The following is a 21,304-nucleotide window of genomic DNA, read 5'->3' as shown; positions in this document are numbered from 1 at the left end:
AAATGAACCTTTCCATAGAAAAGAAAATCATGGACTTGGAGAACAGACTTGTGGTTTCCTAGGGGGTAGGGGGAGGTAGTGGGATGGATTGGGAGCTTGATTTTAATGACTGCAAACTATTGCTTTTGGAATGGATTATCAATGAGATCCTGCTGTGTAGCACTGAGAAGTATGTCTAGTCACTTATGATGGAGAACGATAATGGGAGAAAAAAGAATGTATACATGTATGTGTAACTGGGTCACCATGCTGTACAGTAGGAAAAAAAATTCTACTGGGTAAATAGCAATTAGAAAAAAGAAAATGAATTTTTGACTTCATTGAATGCACAGAGCTAAGAGACTCTCCACCTCCAGCTTCTGGTTTGTTTGCTATCTGACTCTCCACCTCCAGCTTCTGGTTTGTTTGCTATCTGCCAGAATTTGGGGAGAAGAACATGGGAATTATTAGTATGTGGAGTAAGTTCCATAAGTTCATCAGATCTCGAGAAAAATCTGATAGATAGATATTTTAAAATATCTTTAATCTTCAATGTTCCAAATATATACAAAACTAGAAAGAATAATACGATGAATTCCATGTACACATCAGCCAGTTTTAGCAATTATCAACTCGGCCAGTCTTTTTTCATCTATACCCACATTATCTCCTTCTTATTACATTAAAGAAACTTCAGACAACATATTATTCCACCTTTAAATATTTCAGTGTACACTGCTAAAGGCAATGCTTTCTTTAAACTCAACCACGTCATTTTATCACATCTAAAAATTAGTAATTCTTTAATATCATCAAATATTCACTAGTGTTCACATTTTCCTAGCCCTCAAAGTCTTTTTTAATAATATATTTTGAACTGGAATCTGTCCAAATAAAATCCATTTATTACAGTGAGTTGATATGCCTCTTAAGACTTTTTCATGTAAATATTTTTTCTTTTACAATTTTTGTTGAAGAAACTCAGTTATTTGTAGTAGTAGCATATCTTCCAGTTTTGATTTTGCATTCTCAATGGTATAATTTTTTTTCCTTTAAAACATTGGTTAGAGCTAAATGTTTAATCATTTTCAGGATAAAAATTTTAAGAAGACTAGTTCATAGGTGGTGCTGTATATTTTCATTAAATAAACACAATGGTTGTTTTATCTTTCTGTGATGTTAGCAGCCCTTGGTAATTGTTGCCTAGATCCAGTGAAATTTATTATGCTATTTAAATAGGTACTCTGATCACCAATTACTCTATGAGTGTGTGTGTGTGTGTGTGTGTGTGTGTGTGTGTAGGTAGGTAGGAAGGTAGGCAGGCAGGCAGGCAGGTAGGAAGAATCCCCACCACCAACAAGCAATTCTCTGGATATCTACAATTCACCTATGTTCTGACACTATCTACCAGAAGATATTATTAGTTATCACAGGTTAAGGGATAAACCCCACAAAACTGCCCTTCCCACACACACTTTATTTTTTTTTTTTTTTGTCTTTTTTTTTGCTATTTCTTGGGCCGCTCCCACGGCATATGGAGGTTCCCAGGCTAGGGGTCGAATCGGAGCTGTAGTCACCAGCCTACGCCAGAGCCACAGCAGCGGGGGATCCGAGCCGCGTCTGCAACCTACACCACAGCTCACGGCAATGCCGGATCCTTAACCCACTGAGCAAGGGCAGGGACCGAACCCGCAACCTCATAGTTCCTAGTTGGATTCGTTAACCACTGCGCCACGACGGGAACTCCCCACACACACTTTAGACACTAGTCATAAGTCCAGGCTAACTGTGCTTCTGACCAATTAGCTACAAATTGGACATTCCAACAACATCCAGTGTTGTCCAGGATGCCAATGTCAATCCAGGTTGTCACCTGTACTTCTGATCAACTCTCTGACTATAAATCAGAGGTTATTCCTGATTCAATTAATTTGCTATTGATTTCTTGGAGATTCAGTTCTTTGGAAAGGCGAAAAAATAAATGCTTTAATTTTTTTCCTCTTTATTTATTAGTTTTCTAAATTATGAGTAAGTCCCCTGGTATAGGGGTTTAGAAAGAGCCTCCCAAAAATACGCCACATTTGCATGAGAATTATTTTGGGTGCAAGAGAAACTATTGCCCCTCCTTAACCACCCAGAAAATTTTAAATTGGGGCTTTTTTCCAGAAAAGAGTTATTATGAGAGATAAATTTCCTCTAAGTGGCCCCATCTACATGGCAGTGCAAACATCTAGTTACCAAACATGTGCTCTTCTTCTTATCATCTTGTGAAGAACCCTCCTTACCTTGGAAGCCTCAGACCACTACCCCATTTCCTAGCTCAAGACTGCTTAAATACTTCATGTTACTTTTCTGTCTCTGAATCTCTCATGTATGTTTGTTTGTCTTTTTAGGGCCGCATTCTGCAGCATATGAAAGTTCCCAGGCTAGGGGTCAAATCAGAGCTGTAACTTCCAGCCATAGCCACAGCCACAGCAATGCTGGATCCGAGCCACATCTGTGACTTACACCACAGCTCACGGCAACGCCAGACCCTTAACCCACTAAGTGAGGCCAGGGATCAAACCTGCATCCTCATGGATACTAGTCAGGCTCATTAACCACTGAGCCACAATGGGAACTCCTTTATGTGGGGTTTTGATTTTCTCCTGTTAATCTGTTAATTTAATTCTTAGAAAAGCTAGAAGAACATAGAAGGGTAAAGGAAAGTTTTCTTTCTCCCTGATACCAACATCCTCCAAAGGTGACCAATTTGGATGTTCCCCCAGCATCATTATGAGGCCATGGATTTAACATTAACTATGCTTTGACCCTTTGTAGTTGTTTTCTTTAATACAGTTTAAATTGTCCCAACTTTGGCCAGTGGTAGACTTAACAAGTTTACTCCAAAGTCTTCCCAATCCAACCCATCTGATCTTTTATAACCTTGCTTTCTGTTATGATAAAATGTCCCAGGCTTATCTTACACATTTTCTGACAGGGACCTGAATCAGCAATTTCACCAAGGAGCACTTTCTAATTTTTAATATTGAAATAATATTAGTTTTTTTAAAGTAGCAAAAATACTACAGAGAATTTCTGTGTATCTTTCATTCAGTTCCCCTAATGTTAACATCTTTCATAAAACAGTACAATTATTAAAACCAAAAAATTAATACTTATACACTATTAAGTAATCTACACATCTTATTAGGATTCTCCACACCTGAAATGATATAATGTTTAAAATTAATTATATTTCAATTTAAAAAAGAAAATGTGGTACATATTAAAAAATAAGAATTCTCTACTTTTTCCAATAAGATTATTTTTCCAGTCCAAAATCCAATCCAGGATATCATGTTACATTTAAGTGTTATATATCTTTCTCTAATCTGGGACAGTTCTTCAGTCTTTTGTTTGCTTTTTTTATGACTTGACACTTTTTTAATATTTTTATTACTCAACGAATTTTATTATATTTATAGTTGTACAATTATCATCACAACCAAATTATAGCATTTCCATCCCAAACCCCCAGCACATTTCCTCCCCCCCAACCTATCTCATTTGGAAACCATAAGTTTTTCAAAGTCTGTGAATCGGCATCTGTTCTGCAAAGGAGTTAATTGTGTCCTTTTTTTAGATTCCACATGTAAGCAATAGCATTTGATGTTGGTGTCTCATTGTCTGACTGACTTCGCTTAGCATAATAATTTCTAGGTCTATCCATGATGCTGCAAATTTCATTATTTCTTTCCTTTTTAATGTCTGAGGAATATTCCATTGTGTGTATGTACCACATCTTATTTATCCACTCCTCTGTAGATGGACATTGAGGTTGTTTCCATGGCTTGGCTATTGTGTGTAGTGCTGCAAAGAACATTGGAGTACATGTATATTTTCGAGTCATGGCTTTCTCCGGATAGATTCCCAGGAGCAGGATTGCTGGATCAACTGGTAATTCTATTTTTAGTTTTCTGAGGAATCTCCATACTGTTTTCCACAGTGGTTGCACCAATTTACATTTCCACCAACAGTGTAATAAATAGGGTTTCCTTTTCTCCACACCCTCTCCAGCATTTATTGTTTGTACACTTTTTGATGTTGACCATTCCGGCTGGTGTTAGGTGATACCTCATGGTGGTTTTGATTTGCATTTCTCTAATAAAATGGGCAGAATATCTAAACAAACAATTCTCCAAAGAAGACACAGAGATGGCCAAAAAACACATGAAAAGATGTTCAACATGACCTTGACACTTTTGAATAACACTCACCAGACATTTTATAGGTCTCTCAGTTAGTGTTTGTTTATGTTTGCCCACAATTAGGGTGTGATGCTGGGCCCTTGTCAGTGTATCATAACAAATAGGATCAGAATAGGATGGACATTTAAGTCAGGCTCTGAGTTTGAAGAATTTCTGTGATTCATTACAATAACACTAAAATCAGTAATTCTGTTTACTTAACAGACATTGCATCTTTTTATGTTCACTATGCACGTTAAAATGTGAAACAAAGATGACAAAATGACCCAAGGGTCAGAAGCGCGCACTGTGCCCAAAAGCAAGGAGATACATTTTTTTGCCTCTTTTCCTTTTTTTTTTTTTTTTTTTTTTTTGTCTTTTTGCCTTTTCTAGGGCTGATCCCACAGCATATGGAGGTTCCCAGGCTAGGGGTCGAATTGGAACTGTAGCCACCGGCCTATGCCAGAGCCACAGCAACGCGGGATCCGAGCTGTATCTTCGACCTACACCACAGCTCACAGCAACGCCGGATCGTTAACCCACTGAGCAAGGCCAGGGATCGCACCCGCAACCTCATGGTTCCTTGTCTGATTCGTTAACCACTGCACCATGACGGGAACTCCCCACCTCTTTTCCTTTTTAAAGAGATATTTTGACTATGAGGCCACCTTATCCTGTGGAATTAGTCTTTATAACTAGCGCTCTAAAGAAATCTACATTATCTCCACTTAAGACAAATCACAATGGTTTTCAATTTACAAAATGATGTTAAAAGTAGATGGCCAACTGTGACTCAATTGCGGCATGGAATTTAGCTCCTGAAGAGTATCCCACCAAAAATTACCAAATTCCTGATATCTTCGAGTTAATGAGCATGGTCAACCTCATCAGTAAATTAGCTTCAGTTCATAACATGTTCTGGAGATCATAACTCAAAAATATCTACTTGGTACTATATTGTATGTGGCTCTGAACATGGATAGCAATAGAGCTTTAAATACAGAGACCTAATAAATTTTAGATTTTGTTTGTTTGATTGTTTCAATTGGTCTCAGACTATACAGAGGAAATAGGGAACTATCTTAACCCTTGCATATGAAACAATGAAACTAAGCCTTCTTAACAGTGGACAAGGAAAAGTGGCAAAATTGTTGAGTGCACAGAAAAAGAAAAATGTTGACACCAACCATCTTTGTCCTCCCAACCCCATATCAATTTTCCCACCCAAGGTCCAAACACAGCATGAGTTCACAGTCCAGGTGCCCTCTGCCAATGAGTCCCTTCCAAAGATTATGTCAGGGAAGAGCTGAAGGGTTTGAGTTCATTGTAAGGGCACCATCTGAGCAGGAAAAAAGGAGCTGGTGCGTTGGGTAGACCTTTCTTGGAGTAAATTCTGAGTCCAAAGTTAATATTTCTCACATTTTAAGTTCCCAAGACAATGACAACAATGATCTTTAACAAAATTTCCCATTCACCTGTCTTTTTTCTAATATTTTCCCATAATTTCCTTACAAAATCAATGATAAATTAAGGTGATTTTTCACAAAACTGGATACAAGTATGCCCCTGCAGCTGTTTTTTCAGATTGGTCATTCCTTAATCATAAGGCAACATATTGGACTTTTTCCTGCACTCAAATATTTTTGGTGAAAACATTTAAAATTAGAACAACCATGAATGCATTGTTAAATAGAATGGAAAATTCACATTAATTGTTAAGATAAAATATTAGATTCCAAAAATATTTTTTCTCTTTTGCGGCAGCTGGTATCTGACTACAACTTCCCTTTCCCCCTCCACTACCTCCATTCTTTGCGCTCTTTTCTGCCATTGAGAATACTTTAAGATTACTGCAGTAGAAAAGTTTGAGAAGCACTGTTTAGGGTAACATGTTAGGCTGAAGGAGGGTATTGTAATTTTACCTTGTAACTTGAGACGTTTGGAAGATGTCTAGAAATCTGCAGACCAAAGAGTTTCTGAAGTATTTTGTCTTTTACCCTTTATTTAGTCCTAATTTGAGGGGTATTAGATGAGCTTGCATTTTAATTTCAGCCCACTGATCTCTGGGAGGATATTTTTAGTTAATTTTAAACTACTTAACATGAGCATATGTGCAATTTTGGACATGTCTCACATAAACACTTACAGAGAAAGACAAAATTCTTGAGACAAATATGCCCCAGAGAGAAACTGTGGAAATTGAAGAACTACATCCTCACAAAATATCCTGCTAAGGACAGAGGTGACTTACAGCAAAAACATGAGGACTGTACCACTGGGCCCTATAAGCTTTCAAAAACTGTTCTTCTATAGTTCTGATGCTTCTCCCCAGCCACTAAACAGCCACATTCTACCTGGCTCTGCAGAATCCGTAATGCAGCAACTCACCAGGACTCCAAAATACTTTATTTTTTTACTCTTTGGCCTAGTTTAAAGTTCATCCATTGATGACCCATTCCTGCAGGACACTGCTTTCTCCATGCTAGAAACCATGCACGGCAATTTTCTTTTCTCTTCTTTTCTTTTCTTTTCTTTTCATGGCCACACTTGTGGCATATGGAAGTTCCCAGGCTATGGGTTGAATTGGAGCTACAGTTGCTGGCCTATACCACATCCACAGCAAAACCAAATCTGATCCACATCTGTGACCTACACCACAGCTCATGGGGCAATGCCAGTTCCTTAACCCACTGAGCAAGGCCAAGGATCAAACCCACAATTTTCATGGATACTAGTCAGGTTTGTTACCGCTGCACCACAATTGAACTCCCATGCACAATAATATTTTGTTTGTTTTGTTTTATGTATTTGACTGCTTTTAAATTTCCAATATGCTAATTCCTACTGATGTAAATATAAATTTGTATCTATTATAGAATCCCATAAACCTTAAAATGAAAAAAAGATACTGTAGAAGAGATAAATCAAAATCTCTGGCATTATATTGAAAACTTGGTGGTTGGAATAGTGATAGATTTTTTTAAGTTATCCTACATTTTCCCGAATCACTCTAGAATGGAATATCTTGACCACTCTCCATTTTTAAACTCCATTGAGAAAAATATTTAATGATCACAGTTACTGATGAATGTGCCATGTAAATCATGTGAAGGCACAATAGACAAGACATGGAAACAACCTAAATGTCCATCGACAGATGAATGGGTTAAGAAGATATGGTACATATACACAATGGAATACTACTTGGCCATAAAAAAGAACAAAATAATGTAATTTGCAGCAACATGGATGGAACTAGAGACTCTCATCCTGAATGAAGTAAGTCAGAAAAAGAAAGACAAAGACCATATGATTTCACTTACATCTGTAATCTAATATACAACATAAATGAACCTATCTACAGAAAAGAAGCAAACTCATGGACTTGGAGAACAGACCTGTGGTTGCCAAGGGGCAGGGGAAGGGAGTGGGTTGGACTAGGAGTTTGGGGTTAGTAGATACAAACTATTGAATTTGGAGTGGACAAGCAATGAGATCCTGCTATATAGCACAGGGAACTAACTATATCTAATTACTTGTGATGGAACATGATGGAGGATAATGTGAGAAAAATACTGTATATATACATACATATATATGCATATATATATGACTGGGTCACTTTGATATACAGCAGAAATTGACAGAACATTGTAAATCAACTATAATAGAAAAAATAAAAATCTTACCAAAAAAAGATTTTATCAAGAGAATATTTGTAATGATATTCTTAATGGCAAAATATGCAACCTAGGCATATTCAGAGTGAAATTTATAAGATGGCTCAACATAAATAAATCAGTAAATAAAGTATTAAATAAAAATTTTTTAAATCATGTTAAATCAAATTAAAAGTTGTAAATGAAGCCTATAAAATATTAACTTCACACACTGATTTTCTGTCAAAAAGCCTTTTCTGATATCTCATATTTGCCTCTAGGATAAAAATGCCAGGCATTTAGTAGTTGCTCAATAAATATTAAGTGGATTAATCCTACCCAGAGTTATATAGAAATTTAACCCAGTAATTAACCACAATAAACATGTAAAGCAAAAATGACAATGCACTATGGAATAAAACTGGCCAAGCTGGTGTAGTAAGAAATCAAGCCAAAAACTAAAACCATATCTTCTGAAAGAAATGACCAATGTGGTGTCTCTGGCTACTGTGCAATATAATATGCCATACAACCTGGAATGGTCAAAGTTAAACTACTGACTGATTGAGAGAGTAGGCTCTGTCCCAGGAAGTAGCCTCCAAAGTGTTCAGACAATCTGGCAAATCTTAAAGTCTACTATTTGCTTTTATCAGCATTTACTCTTGACCTGGAGCCATAGAGATTAGAACAAAGAAAGTCAAGTGGGAACATTCTTCTCTGTCTATGGACCTAAGGAAGGGGAGGTGGAGATAGAGTAGACTTCAATTTAATTCATTTTAGATTCTTGATATAGATGACAGAGTTAGCACTCAACATCAGCTGATCCAGTGGACAAAGGCTGGCTAAAGCAATATATCCCTGTGGGATAAGGGTCTGGAATATGTAGGATTATCAAGAGAATGATTGGTCATCACCTACTGTCATTTAAATTCTACTTGAGCTCTGTATTCAAAAAATGATTCATGCAAAGAACATACATATAACACAGTGCTTCAGTCCAGTGTGATCTGAGAGGAACAATACCAAGGCATAAATAGAACCTCATAGTTTTTGTTTTGGATGTTTGCTGTCTCTTTGACATTCAATCCTTACTTATTAAATCAACATTGCCTTAAATCCCAACTGGGATTTTCCCCATAGTCTGTGAGGCTGGGGTTAAACTTACTGGTAGCCTTGCAAGTTCCAGTAATATCATTATTCTTTCAAAGAGAAAAAGCCAGATCTATGAATCCATAACTCTCTACATGCTTTGATTTAATAAGCTTCAAGATCCTCGAATTTTTTGCTATTACTCTCCCCCAAATTCCACCAGAACATCATGTTTTTAAGTTTAATGGAGTGTTCCTTATAAAAATAAAATAAAACCCCAGTGAGGAGTAACACTGCAAAATGTTTAAGCCATTTCAATTTGCTTTGCTTTCTAAGAGCTGAAGAGCAGGTTTGGATCAATTGGAGAAGAGAAATGAGATATTCAGCCCCACTGTGGAAGAAGCAGAAGAGTGCAGTCAGAGTGGGGAACAGTTAGAAATGAAAATCTATGTCTTATGACACAATTGGAATGAAAATATGGATATCTAAGAAGGGTGCTAAGCCCAAATCTCTAATATATGAGGTGGCAAATTACCCCTAGGTAAATAGACCTGACCTGCTTAGGAGATAGTCTCAAGGTCAAGACATCCGTGCCATAATAAGTTTTGTTTTATTACGTTTTAAAGCATTGTACATAATTTTTGGATTAAAAAAAATAGAATAAATTCATAACTACTTATTGAGCTAGTTTCTCCTAATAACTCACCTCCTAGCAATAGGTCCATATACCCTGAGACATCTCATGAATTCTTTTAGATCACAAGCGTCCCATTAAGCAGATTACTAACTCAATATATTAAACAGTACTCAGGTAGCTATACAAAAACTCAACAATTCAGACCAGGCGGTTTCTTTCCTAGGAGAGTCCGTCTTATTGATCATTTATCTTGTGTCATACATTATACCGAAACTGTTATTGTATAATTTTAGATGCCTGTGTCATGTTAACTCTCAGTGCCTAATTAAAATGCAAAACACACATGCGTGCGCATACACACACACACACACACAGAGTACACGTTGTAGGCACTTTTCTTGGTATTCCTTCAAATATCATCTCTAGACATAAACAAAGCGAAAATCTGCATTTATAGCTGTTTATTATTCTAAACAATGTAAAGAACCAAACCATTCTCACGGCCTTATCCTCACAGTCTCCCATTCAGGCATGTTTTTAAACCTCACTTTTCAAGCCTTGCACCTCAGTATACTGGGCTGTGTTTTCATAGAAGTGCACATACAGCCTTAGCACTTATTCTTTGCAATTCACACAAATTCCCTACAATCATTTCCTTGTGGTATTCTTTGCTCAGCTATTCAAGTATGGAGCATATTCATAGTAACAGAAGAAAACTCCTCCTTCTCATTCCCACAGAATGCTTGCCTCTTTGCCAGACTCAGGCCTAAAACATGTGCTCTTTGAATTGCACGATCCTATGTGAATGTTCACTGTTCCTTGTTTACTCTGGAATCTACTCCTTCTATCTATCCTGTGATTCATTTTTCTGTTCATTTTCTTGCTCTATTTTCACTCCCAGGTGAATTTATTTTTACTGAACCTCCCCTTATTCCATCTTTCCCCTCTCTCCTTCTTGAAAATAAAGTCCATTTTTTTGGCTGTGGAATATAATTACTAAATAACGTACAAATATATGGCCATGTATATTCTAAAGGAACAGCTGCAAAATTGCTAATATTAGGTCTAATTTAGCTACAATAAATTAGCAAATGTGTGGAAGCACAATGATGACAGCATAATTATAACAAAAGTCGATGTGTTGAAGTATATAGATGACAATACATACTAATTTTAGAGAGAAAAAAAGAATCCTACACCAAACGAAATGTATGCAATGAACAGACGGGACTAATAGCTCAGACACATATACTTAATGTGGCCAGTCACTGTAAAAACAAAAAGATAGATGAAACTGTTCAAAAATCTAGTGCTAACAAGCAATGTAGTCTGAAACCATTAACTGTCAGGGGTAATAACACTCAAAGTGCTGAAGTGCAGTAAAACAGCAGCGCTTTCCTGGGATGGTGGTGGTTGTACACTGCACACCTGTGAAGAGGGCGCTAAATCTATCCTCGCATTCATTATAACAGAGGGAGGAAAAACAACACTAATAATGTAAAGTATAAACGGAAATAGCAGACAGCAGAGAGTGACATTTGCATGGTCCCAGTCAGCTTGTTAGCTGAAGTGGGTTTTAATTAGCTATTTTCCAGCAAGCAAACGAGCAAATTAGTGGCAGCCATAAACAAGAAGAGACAATCAGGCCCAAAGAAAAAGAAAAATGATCAGGGTGCCTTTGCAGGAGGTGGGGAGAGAAGGGCAAGGAATTACAAAGCTTTTACTGAAAACTTTTCTCAGTCACAGAATTAAAGAATGTTTTCTCTTGAATTCACCTTATGGATTATCCAATCCTCCTTTCTTTTACAGGTGAGAAGAGACTGAGGTCCATAGAAGCTCGCTAACTTGTACAAGTTTATACCTCTGAATATAGCTCTAAAAAACAAAGCAAGCAAGCAAGCAAACAAACAAAAAACAAAAAAGGGGGAGGGCATCTTCCAAGTCTAAGTTTTCCCCAAATCTGCTTTTGAAATACTGTGAATGGATCAACCTCTTAGGAACACAAAGAAGTATAAAGCCATGTGGAAAATTTGCATGGTAATTGAGGGATACAATTGGTTGTAACTGTAGGTTCAACTATGCTGAGATATAAAACAAAGTGAGAAAAAATACTAGGAACAGAATAATAGCAGCTTCCTGTAATCAAGAGCACCTTTTAAAAAGTATTATTCTGAAGAAATACTCCTCACATAGTCAGTGAGTACTTCTAATGTTCTAGGCATAGTATCAAGTGCTAAAGGTGTAACTTTGATTGTCTGGTACTATGCACAGGCAGACATTACAAACGGTGGGATGAAAACTCCGATACAGCAGAAGAGTATGAAGAGCCCAACAGAGATGCTACTAAGCTTAATGTGGGGCATCATGAGGAACATTTGAAGTGAAGGGCCATCAAATCAGGACCTGAAGGAAGCAAAGCAGGATGCCAGCCTCCTCATAACTCCACAATAAGCAAGCACCTATATATTTAAGATAGTCACCTCTGTAAAAAGAAAATTAAAGGAACTGTTTACTTCACTGGATTATATAAGGACTCCAAAATGCATAAACAACAAAACGCATCATACAATTTTTATTGTACAATGTAATCTGAGTCGCAATCTGAAATATGTTGTTAAGAAAGCATAAAATGATTGGGAAACAGGGGAAATCTTGGGGTGGGGAATAATAGAAGTCAGTGCGCTTATTCCCTTACATTATAAATTTGCTAACTATAGTAAGATTTAAATGTATTTAGGCATGATATAACCCAAAGGAAATGAAAAGGGAAAATATAACAGCCAGGACAAAAGACTGAAGCAAACATTACCACAAACATTTGTCACTGTTATAGACAATAAACTCAAGGACAGTTTATATGAAAAAGAGGATGAAGCTGGAGGCTGCATTTATCAGGAAGAATCAACCTCCTAATCATTATAGTGTGCATTTATAGAATCACTATTACATGAGAGATATTTCATAAGGCAGAAAATTGGTTCTCCAACTTGACTCTACAATCCAAAAAAAAAAAAAAAAGACTTCAAATATGAGATAACACAAAAGGATAGATAAACACAGAAAAATGAAAAGAGTATGTGTCCTCTCTCAATTGCATGGTTAAATGAGATGTGTATTCAGTACCACTAATTTTTCATTCATTCAACACTTATTGAGATCCTACTATATGCAAGCATTGGATTAGACGCTGGTTATACAGACATGAATGATTCTAAATGTCATTCAAGCACGTGTATTTCCTTTCCTGCAGGTCAAATCCTTAAACAGTGAAATACAATTATATTTTTGTCTTTTTGCCTTTTCTAGGGCTGCTCCCGCAGCATATGGAGGTTCCCAGGCTAGGGGTCTAATCAGAGCTGTAGCTGCCGGCCTACGCCAGAGGCACAGCAACACGGGATCCAAGCCGTGTCTGAGATCTATACCAGAGCTCAGGGCAATGCTGGATCGCTGGATCCTTAACCCACTGAGTGAGGGCAGGGATCAAACCCGCAACCTTATGGTTCCTAGTCGGATTTGTTAACCACTGAGCCACAACGGGAACTCCCAATTATCATATTTTTTTCTCCTTTTCTTGATGTTAAACAGCTATACTTACTTCATCTTTTTCCATAAAATATTTCCAACTGCCTTCAACCTCCTTTCTCCTCTAGTATCCATATTGTTTATATCCTTTCAAAAGAATGATATTCGTAACAGTCCTGTCTGTTCACTGTAGAACTAAACATAATTATCACCTCCTTTGGTCTAGACATTACTCCATTAATCTAACCCAAAATCACATCTGCATCTTCAGCAACCACAAACACTAACTTTAAGTTTTCTATTAACTAATAGCTCTAAAGTTTTAATCACATAATAATAATGATGATATCACACATTTGGAAAACTCAATTGCAGGATCTTAAACTATCCATGTAAAATTTTGTTAGACTCTCTCTGTTTTTCAGCCTATTAAAAATTATATGGATCTTGATCTCTTATATAATATATTCACTACATCTCCCCCTACACCAATACCATGTTGTCTCCAAATTCGTTAAGAAACTTTCTACATTTTTATTCAATTATTTACATAATTAAGAAAGATAAGACAAAAACACCTTCATAGGGTATTGTTAGAAACATCTTTTCTGATATAAACCAGTTAACAATTATTGTTAACTGGTTTATGGAAGTTTCACTTATGTTAGAATCTAAAGCATAAGTTTCCATGTCTTAGGTTGTGCTTCCCCAAGAACCAGACCCTAGGACTTAGATCTAAGAAAGCGTAGTTCATTTGAGAAGTTTCCTCATAAAGTGCTGATGGAAGAGAGTGGGAAGTGAAATAGGGAAGGGAAGCAAGGGAGCTGATACAGGACTCTCTTTGGAGGGATGAGAAAACTGGGTTACGGAGCCATCAACTTTCATCTTTCACTGATTGAGTGCTGTTGACAGAGGCGTTAACTCTCTGGCCTGTACATGGGCCAAGCACACTGCTGGGGATGGAAAAGTCCTCAGGCAGAAAGTGGCAGGTGCTCATAGTAATGAGCTATCAGAATGCTGAGTGCTGAGGGATATGGACAGGGCACCAACATCTGCTACAATGCAGCTCATCCAGTAAGACTGCATGAGACTTCTTTTCAAAAGTCTCCCTCAAATTGAGATAAACAGCATTGATTCCAACACCCATACTCTCATTCCCTTAAATTTTTTGAACATTTTCTGTTCCCTAATATTACTGACAATGCTTATTGTCTGATGTTCTCTTACTTGAGTGACCTTGTCCAAAAATGATATTCATCTTGTAACTTATATTTAATAAGTCAATTTGAACCCCAATGAGTTTTGCTTAAGTATTTCCTACCAATTTTTAACAGTTTTTTATAATACTCTGGAGGACTGACTCAGGCTAATCTATCACAAACCTATAGAATACTTTTTCTTCATTCTTTCCTCTTTTTTTTGTATAAATCATACATCCCCATTTTAAATATTTCTTTTGATCTTCAAAGTTTCTAAGACCCCCTCTTCCACAGAGCATTTCTATTTCCAGGATTATGGCAGAATAGATATTTCCCCATGCCAAACAGACAAACTAGAATTTCTGGGGAAATAAACATAACAAGTATCCCTATAAATGCACAGTTGAATTGACAGGATATTTCAGTGGTAAGGAGACTTACATTTTAATAGTATGTGGTGGTAAATCTGGGTTCACACAAATTGGTGACTTGAAAATACCCACTGTTCCCAAATTGAAAAAAGCAAGTTCTTCACTCGGTTGGGCTGGAGAAAAATTCTCCTGTTGACAAAAAGAGAGGAAAAGGAATTATTCTCTCTCATCATGGAATCTAAGTAAGATAACATAGTGTCTTCCAAACTTAAGCCATGCCAAGTGTGGGTCTAAATTATATACTATAATCCCTAAAACCTTAAGGCAATGAAACGACTGTATATGATACTGTAGTGGTAGATAAAGGTCATTATCCATTTGTCAAAACCCATAGAATGTACAACACCAAGAGTGAACCCTAATGTAAACTATGGACTTTGGATGATAATGATGTGTAGACACATGCTTATTGATTATAACAAATATATTCCTCTCATATGGGATTTTGATAGTGAGGAGTCCGTGCATGGGGTGGAGGAGCAGTGATATATAGAAAACCTCTCTACCTTCTATTTAGTTTTACTGTGACCCTAAAACTGTTCTAGTTAAAAAAGTCTATTTTAAAAAGTTAGGAACAGAGCCATAATCATTAAATACATCAAATTAAAAGGTAAAAACCTACCTATACAAAAAAAATTAAAAATTGAAGTCTGGATAATTATTATGGTGCTTTAACAAATCAAAGAAAGATAAAATTCCAATTTCATATAAACTGTTTCAAGGGATAAATTTTTTTTAAATCCATCTTAATTCATTTTTATGAAGTTAATCATATCCTGACACCAAAAATAAAATCAAAGAGAAAAGAAAATTATAGGCTAATTTCACTTTTGAATATAGATGAGAAATCCAATGTATTAAAAACAGCCACCATAAAATCATGGCCCAATTGTATTTATACCAAGAATGCAAGAATTCATTAAAATTTGAATATTTATTAAATTTTACTGTTAAAATTAGAAAAAATAATAGCCAAATAGATATAAGAATAGCAAGTATAATGTCCCAATACCAGTTTGTGAGTATAAAGTCTTAGCAACCTAAAAATAGGAGAAACATACATAATCTCATAAATTCTATCTTTTAAAAAAATACAGTGGACAATATGTCTAAAGGTTAAAATTTAGAAATGAAAATGAGAAACAAATGTTATACTCAGTTCAAAATGTTCTTTAAAATTATAAGAATTTCAAAGGAGCGAAAAAAAAAAATCGCCTTGTCTGACAAATGTGGCTTACATCAAAACCTCAAAAGTCAAATTCCTATTGTAGCTCAGCAGGTTAGGGATTTGATGTTGTCCCTCTGAGGATGTGGGTTCAAACCCTGGCCTCATTCAGTGGGTTAAGGATCCAGCGTTGCCACAGCTGTGGTGAAGGTCACAGATGTGCTCATATCTGGTGCTGCTGCGGCTGTGGAACAGGCCTAAGATGCAGCTCTGATTTAACCCCTAGCCCAGGAACTTCTACATACCCCAGACGTGGCTGTAAAAAAGAAAGAAAAAACTCAAAAGCATTTTAACCTGTTGGAATTAATATGAGCTCAGAACGTCATGGAATCAATATTTTTAAAAAATCACATTTCTATACACCAATGAGAAATACAAAATGTGCAACTAGGATTAACCTGCACCATCTTCCATCAGGTCCTTGTTACTGTCAAAAGCCAAGCAACTAGGCACTGACTACTAGCCCTGCCCATACCCTCCTTCTCCCTGGAAACACACTCGACACCCTATCAAGAGAACAAGAGTCTGCTCCCACTGAAGAAAGAGACAGCAAATATCCAACCTTCCATGCCAAAAATAAATAGTAAAGAGGTGCTCTTTTCATTTTGTACAAAGACAACAGTAGTTGGTTTCCCTAAACAAAAAGAAAAAAAAAATACAAGCATAAATGAAGAAGCTCAGGAACTACTCCCACTTAAAAGAACAGAGGAATTCACCTGAAGCAGCAAACAATGAAACAGACCTCTGCAGTCTAAAAGACATGGAATTCAAAAAGGAAATAGTGAAAATACTGAAGGAATTAAGGGTGAATATGAAAGAATTAAAAGCAGATATAAACAGTAATGCAGATTACTTTAGAAAGGAACGAGAAAATATAAGGAGGAATCAAGAAAAAATAAAAATTCATTTGCAAAGATGCAAACTGAATTAAAGGCACTAAAGAGCAGAAAGAATAATGAAGGGGAACAAATTAATGTCTTGGAAGATAGAATAATGGAAATCACCCAATCAGGAGAGCAGACAGAAAACCAAATGACAAAACATGAAAACAATTTAAGAGATCTATGGAAAGGAAGTGGGCCAACCTACACATAATATGGATTCAAGAATGTGATGAAAAAGAAAAGAGGATTGTAAATATATTTGAAGAAATTAAGTCTGAAAACTTTCCAAATCTAAGGAAACAGATATCAAGCTGCAAGAAGCTCAAAGGGCCCCAAACAGGGCCCACAACAACACATATTATAGTAACAATGGCAAAATTTAAAGAGAGGATTCTAAAGGCAGCAAGAAAAAAACAAAGCATTAATTAGAAGGGAACCCACATAAGACTATCAGCTGATTTCTCAACAGAAACACTACAGGCCAGAAGAGAGTGGCAAGATATATTCAAAGTTCCAAAAGGAAAAAAAATTTGCAGCCTAGAATACTCTATCCAGCAAGAATATCATTTAAAATAGAAGGGGAAATAAAGAATTTCTCCAACAAACAAAAGCAAAAAGAGTACAGCAATACTAAACCCATTCAAAAAGAAATACTGAAAGAGCTTCTCCAAATAAAAAAGAAGTAAGAAGAAATAGTATGGAGGAAGTCATAATTGGAAAGAAATCACTTAAATGAGCCAGTATACAGATCTAAAAGGAAAAAAAAAAAACTACTGTAAAATCAATGATAAAAACAAGGAACAGCAAAAGGAGAAATATGAAGACGTCAAAAAAAGACTTCAAAATCATGAAATGTAGGGAAGTAAGAAAATTGAGACTCTTTTTTTTTTTTTTAATAATGTGTTTGAGCCTATATGACTATCAGGCTAAAGCAAGCAGATATAGGAAGGGGTAAAAATACTTGAAAAACAGGGAAATACAAATCAAAACCAAACATTATATTCATAAAAATTAAAAACAAAAGGACACAAAGCAAAAAATAAAAGGAAACCAACCAAAAAAAAAAAAAAAAAAAAGAACGGAGACCATAGAATCACCTGAAAAACAAGGTTTAAAAAGGCAATAAAAACATATTTATCAATAATAACCTTAAATGTCAATGGACTAAATGCTCCAATCAAAAGACACAGAGTGGCAGGCTAGATAAGAACAAAACCCTACAATCTGTTCTCTGCAAAAGACTCACCTTAGGGCAAAGGACACATATAGATTGAAAGTGAGGGGATGGGAAATGATATTTCATGCCAATGGACAAGACAGGAAAGCAGGAGTTGCAATACCCATATCAGACAAAATAGACATTAAAATGAAGGTCATAAAGAAAGATAAAGAAGGACACTATTCAATCATAAAAGGATCCATTCAAGAAGAGGGTATTACAATCATCAATTCATATGCCTGTGATATAGGAGCATCCAGATACCTACAACAAATACTAACAGACATAAAAGGAGAAATTGATGGGACTATAATAACTGTAGAAGACTTTAAAACTCCACTCACATCAATGGACAGATCCTCTAGACAAAAAAATCAGTAAGACAAGAGAGACCCTAAACGACATAACTAAGTTAGACTTAGTTGTTATTTTTAGGACATTATATCCAAAAAATCAGAATATACATTATTTTCAAGTGCACCTGGAACATTCTCAAGGACTGACAACATACTAGAGCATAAAACTAACCTCAACAAATTTAAGAGTATAGAAATTATTTCAAATATCTTCTCTGACCACAATGGCATGAAACTAGAAATCAACCACAGAAAAAGAAATGAGAAATAACTGACTATGTGGAGACTAAACAACATGCTACTAAAACTCCAATGGGCCAATGGGGAAATCAAAAGGGAAACTTAAAAATACCTTGAAACAAATGATAATGAAAACACAATCATTCAAAAATCTATCGGGTGCCACAAAAGCAGTGCTTAGTGGGAAGTTCATAGACATACAGGCCTTCCTCAGAAAAGAAGGAAAACTTCAAATGGACAACTTAAACCACCACTTAAAAGAATTAGAAAAAGAAGAACAAACAAAACGCAAGTCATCAGAAGGAAGGAAATCATAAAGATCACAGAGGAAATCAATAAAATAGAGTAAAAAAAAACAGTAGGAAAAAAATCAATAAAACCAAAAGTTGGTTCTTTGCAAAGGTAAACAAAATTGACAAACCTCTGGCCGGACTCACCAAGAAGAGGAGAGAAAGAACTCAAATAAACAAAATAAGAAATGAAAAAGGAGAAATCTCAAAGGATACTGCAGAAATACAAAAAAAAAAAAAATAAGGGAATACTATGAACAATTATATGCCAACAAATTTGACAACCTAGAAGAAATGAACAACTTTCTAGAGACATACAGCCCACCAAAACTGAATGAAGAAGAAATAGATCAATTGAACAGTCTGATCACTAGAAATGAAATTGAGTATGTAATAAAAAATGCTCCCTACAAACAAAAGTCCAGGACTGAATAGGTTCACAGATGAATTCTACCAAACATGCAAATAAGAACTTATACCCATCCTCCTTAAACTTTTCCAAAAGGTTGAAGAAGTAGGAACACTCCAAAAAATATTCTATGAAGTAACCATCACCCTAATACCAAAAGCAAAGACACTATCGAAAAAGAAAATTATAGGCCAATATCTTTGATGAATATAGACACAAAAATTCTCAACAAAATTTTAGGCAACCAAATCCAACAACATATAAAAAAGAACGTACACCACAACCAAGTGTGATTCATCCCAGGTTCACAAGGATGGTTCAGCCTACTCAAATCAGTCAACATGGTACCACATTAACATAAGTCAAAAACCACATGATCATCTCGATAGATGTAGAAAAAGCACTTGAAAAAGTCAAACATCCATTCATGATTTAAAAAAAAAAAAACTCTTACCAAAGTGGGGATAGAAGAAACACACCTTTACATAATCAAAGCCATTTGTGACAAACCCTTAGGAAATAAATACTCAATGGAGAAAAGCTGAAAGCCTTCCCACTAAAATCTGAAACAAGACAAGGATGTCCTCTCTCATCACTTTTATTCATCATAGTACTGGAAGTCCTACCCACAGCAATCAGACAAACAAAAGAAATAAAAGGTATCCAAATTGGAAGAGAAGAGGTAAAATTGTCACTCTATGCAGATGATGTGATACTATATATAGAAAACCCTAAGGACTCCACACAAAAACTACTTGAACTGATCAACAAATTCAGCAAAGTAGCAGGACATAAGATTAACATTCAGAAATCAGTGGCATTTCTGTATACTAACAATGAAATATTAGGAAAGGAATACAAAAATACAATACCTTTTAAAATTATACCCCAAAAAATTAAATTCCTAGGGATAAACTTGATCAAAGAGGTGAAAGATTTACATGCTGAGAACTAAAAACATTAATCAGGAAATTAAAGAGGATTCAAAGAAATGGAAAGGTATTCCATGCTCCTGGATTGTAAGAATTAATACCATAAAAATGGCCACACTACCCAAAGTAACCTAGAGATTCAATGCATTCCCTATCAAATTACCCAGGACACTTTTCACACAACTAGAGCAAACAATCCAAAAATTTACATGGAACCATAAAAGACTCAGAATTGCCAAAGAAATCCTGTGGAAAACAAAAACCAAGCAGGAGGCATAACTCTCCCAGATGTCAGGCAATATTACAAAGCCACAGTCATCAAGACTGTGCTACCGGTACCAAAACAGACATACAGATGAATGCAACAGAAAAGAGAACCCAGAAATAAACCAAGACATCTATGGTCAATTAATCTTTGAGCAAGGAGGCAAGAATATAAAATGGGGAAAAGACAGTCTTTTCAGGAAGTGGTGCTAGGAAAACTGGACAGCTGCACATAAATCAATGAAATTGGAACACACTCTCACACCAGCACAAAAATAAACTCAAAATGGCTCAAAGACAAACATAAGACATGACATCATCAAACTTCTAGAAGAGAATATCAGCAGAACTTTCTCTGACATGAACCTTACAAATGTTTTTTAGGTCAGTCTCCCAAGGCAACAAAAATAAAAGCAAAAATAAACAAATGGGACCGAAACAAACTGACAAACTTTTGCACAGCAAAAGAAACCATAAAAACACACACACACACAAAAAGACAACCTATGGAATGTGAGAAAATAGTTTCAAATGATAAAACTGAGAAGGGCTTAGTCTCTAAAATATACAAACAACACACACAACTCAACATCAAAAAAGCCAACAACCCAATGGAAAAAATGGGCAAAGACTTGAATAGATATTCCTTCCAAGAAGATATACAGATAGCCAACAAGCACATGAAAAAAATGCTCAACATCATTAATTATTAGAGAAAAGCAAATCAAATCTACTATGAG

The 21,304-nt window shown here is 35.9% G+C and overlaps 1 protein-coding gene across 8 annotated transcripts in view; it reads right to left on the bottom strand.

The window, feature by feature from the left end:
• Positions 1 to 21,304, bottom strand: part of LOC110261733 (uncharacterized) — a 1,083,992-nt gene that overhangs the window by 748,878 nt on the left and 313,810 nt on the right. For all 8 annotated transcript variants that reach the window (XM_084967491.1, XM_084967484.1, XM_084967486.1 and 5 more), the window contains one exon: positions 14,756 to 14,874. Coding sequence is in view for 5 of the 8 variants with exons in the window: in XM_084967484.1 (XP_084823610.1) it covers positions 14,756 to 14,874 (119 nt within the window). In the remaining 3 variants the exon portion in view is untranslated. The remainder of the gene's footprint in view (positions 1 to 14,755; positions 14,875 to 21,304) is intronic.

Source organism: Sus scrofa, chromosome 7, assembly GCF_054392235.1.
Source record: "Sus scrofa isolate SSC_HxYL_T2T_F1_AM1 chromosome 7, Sscrofa_HxYL_maternal_Yorkshire_Landrace_v2.0, whole genome shotgun sequence".
NCBI classification, from domain to species: domain Eukaryota; kingdom Metazoa; phylum Chordata; class Mammalia; order Artiodactyla; family Suidae; genus Sus; species Sus scrofa.
The sequence above is the reverse complement of the archived record's forward strand: the minus strand, read 5'-3'. Positions and strand labels throughout refer to the sequence as shown.